This window comes from Volvox carteri, assembly GCF_000143455.1.
Source record: "Volvox carteri f. nagariensis unplaced genomic scaffold VOLCAscaffold_74, whole genome shotgun sequence".
NCBI lineage: Eukaryota > Viridiplantae > Chlorophyta > Chlorophyceae > Chlamydomonadales > Volvocaceae > Volvox > Volvox carteri.
This window is the reverse complement of record NW_003307617.1, coordinates 573,483-574,985: the sequence shown is the minus strand read 5'-3', so window position 1 is coordinate 574,985 and position 1,503 is coordinate 573,483. Positions and strand designations below refer to the sequence as shown.

The following is a 1,503-nucleotide window of genomic DNA, read 5'->3' as shown; positions in this document are numbered from 1 at the left end:
TCTTATGAGACTGCGTGAAGGTTAACGAACTGAGTATGCGACCAACACATAAAACATCGCATGTGAATTGTTATGTCATGCGATTAATCAAAGTAAATCGTGTGTGTTTGGTGTGTGTTTGGTGTGTGTTTGGTGTGTTAGGCCGCAGTAAACTTGACGCAATCAGCCTTCATACGCATGAAACGCAACATGTATTCGCATGTGAATAGCCTTGCGGACTGTATGCGTTTGATGTGCGATTGGACGCGTATTGCTTTACGCATTGTCTCCCCACACGCACGAATCGCAATATGGAATCGCATGCGTATCGCCTTGCTACACATGCGCGTATGCTTCGCGTTTCAACATAAGCACGGATGAATTGCTCAAGTCGACCAAAACGACGCAAGTTTATTTCCAAATGAACCTTTACAATCTGAAAATTATAAAATTTAAAAATTTTAGCCAGTAGGGCCGATTTCCGCTTTTTCATAGCCGTTGTGCGTTAGCTCTTTGCGTTACAAAAACATGCTCATTCGCACCTAACGCTAAGATTCGCACCGTTACGCGAACTAACGCGAACTAACGCGGACTTAAGGCGATCACCCGTCGTCATAGTGTGTCGTGGCCATGGCGAGCAGGACCACAATGCTGAACGTCAGCGATTGTACCGACAATGACAACATTTACTAGCTTTATATTCACTAGCAGTCCAAGGCTTTAATGAATGTATTGACTCAAGGATCAGTCTATCACAACGATAACGGCGAAGGAAAAGAAGCCAAACTAACCCTACAAATTGTGAAAAGAAGAAGTCATATGTAATACACAGTATTTGATATTTATGCACTGGGCTAAATACTGGCTGAACAGCGACGCAGATCGGTCGTGCGATGATGCCGTGCGAAATCTTGCCGCCGCCGAAAAGTGCGTAACAGCACTACCTACATTTTCGTTTTTATGGCATTGTAAATTTGCATTTGATTAAGTTGGTTCACCACTTTTGGCAGGCAAAATGGACGCAGACGCGGAACACAGTGCTTTACCACACAGCATCAAGCACGCTACAAGGCGAAAGATCAATATGCTTAAACTTGCTGTCATATACTTAAAAGAAATTGTTGCAGATTCCGCTTAGCAGGTAGAGCCAGCGACGGATAGATTTCCCTTTAGGCCGTACGACTTGAGGGCCTTGTTCATTGGCCTTCTTCCCTATAGAGACTGTACGGCATCATTGGCCTTCTTCCCTATAGAGACTGTACGGCATCATTGGCCTTCTTCCCTATAGAGACTGTACGGCAGTATCATTTTTTACCTAAGCGGTTACCTTTTTAGAGTTAGAAACGAGGGGGGTCCTTGTGAAGCAGCTGCCCGCGTTTCCAAAGGCTGTAAGTTGGATGATCGTAAGGTGTGCAAGGACATGTGCTAGGAACGGAATGGGGCCAGGCTGGCGAGGCGAGTGCAGCAGGAGAATGGATTGTGAGGCTTGCATACGAGGCTTACATGGCGATTGGCGCACGGCAA

General features: G+C 45.7%; 1 protein-coding gene across 1 annotated transcript in view; it reads right to left on the bottom strand.

Moving 5' to 3' along the window:
- The window catches only part of VOLCADRAFT_107728 (uncharacterized protein), a gene marked incomplete at its 5' end in the record, with an annotated part of 2,449 nt that extends 1,854 nt beyond the window's left edge, over positions 1 to 595 (bottom strand). Inside the window, one exon of the mRNA XM_002957471.1 lies at positions 541 to 595. Within this exon, the coding sequence (XP_002957517.1) occupies positions 541 to 595 (55 nt within the window). The remainder of the gene's footprint in view (positions 1 to 540) is intronic.
- Positions 596 to 1,503: the final 908 nt, after the last annotated feature.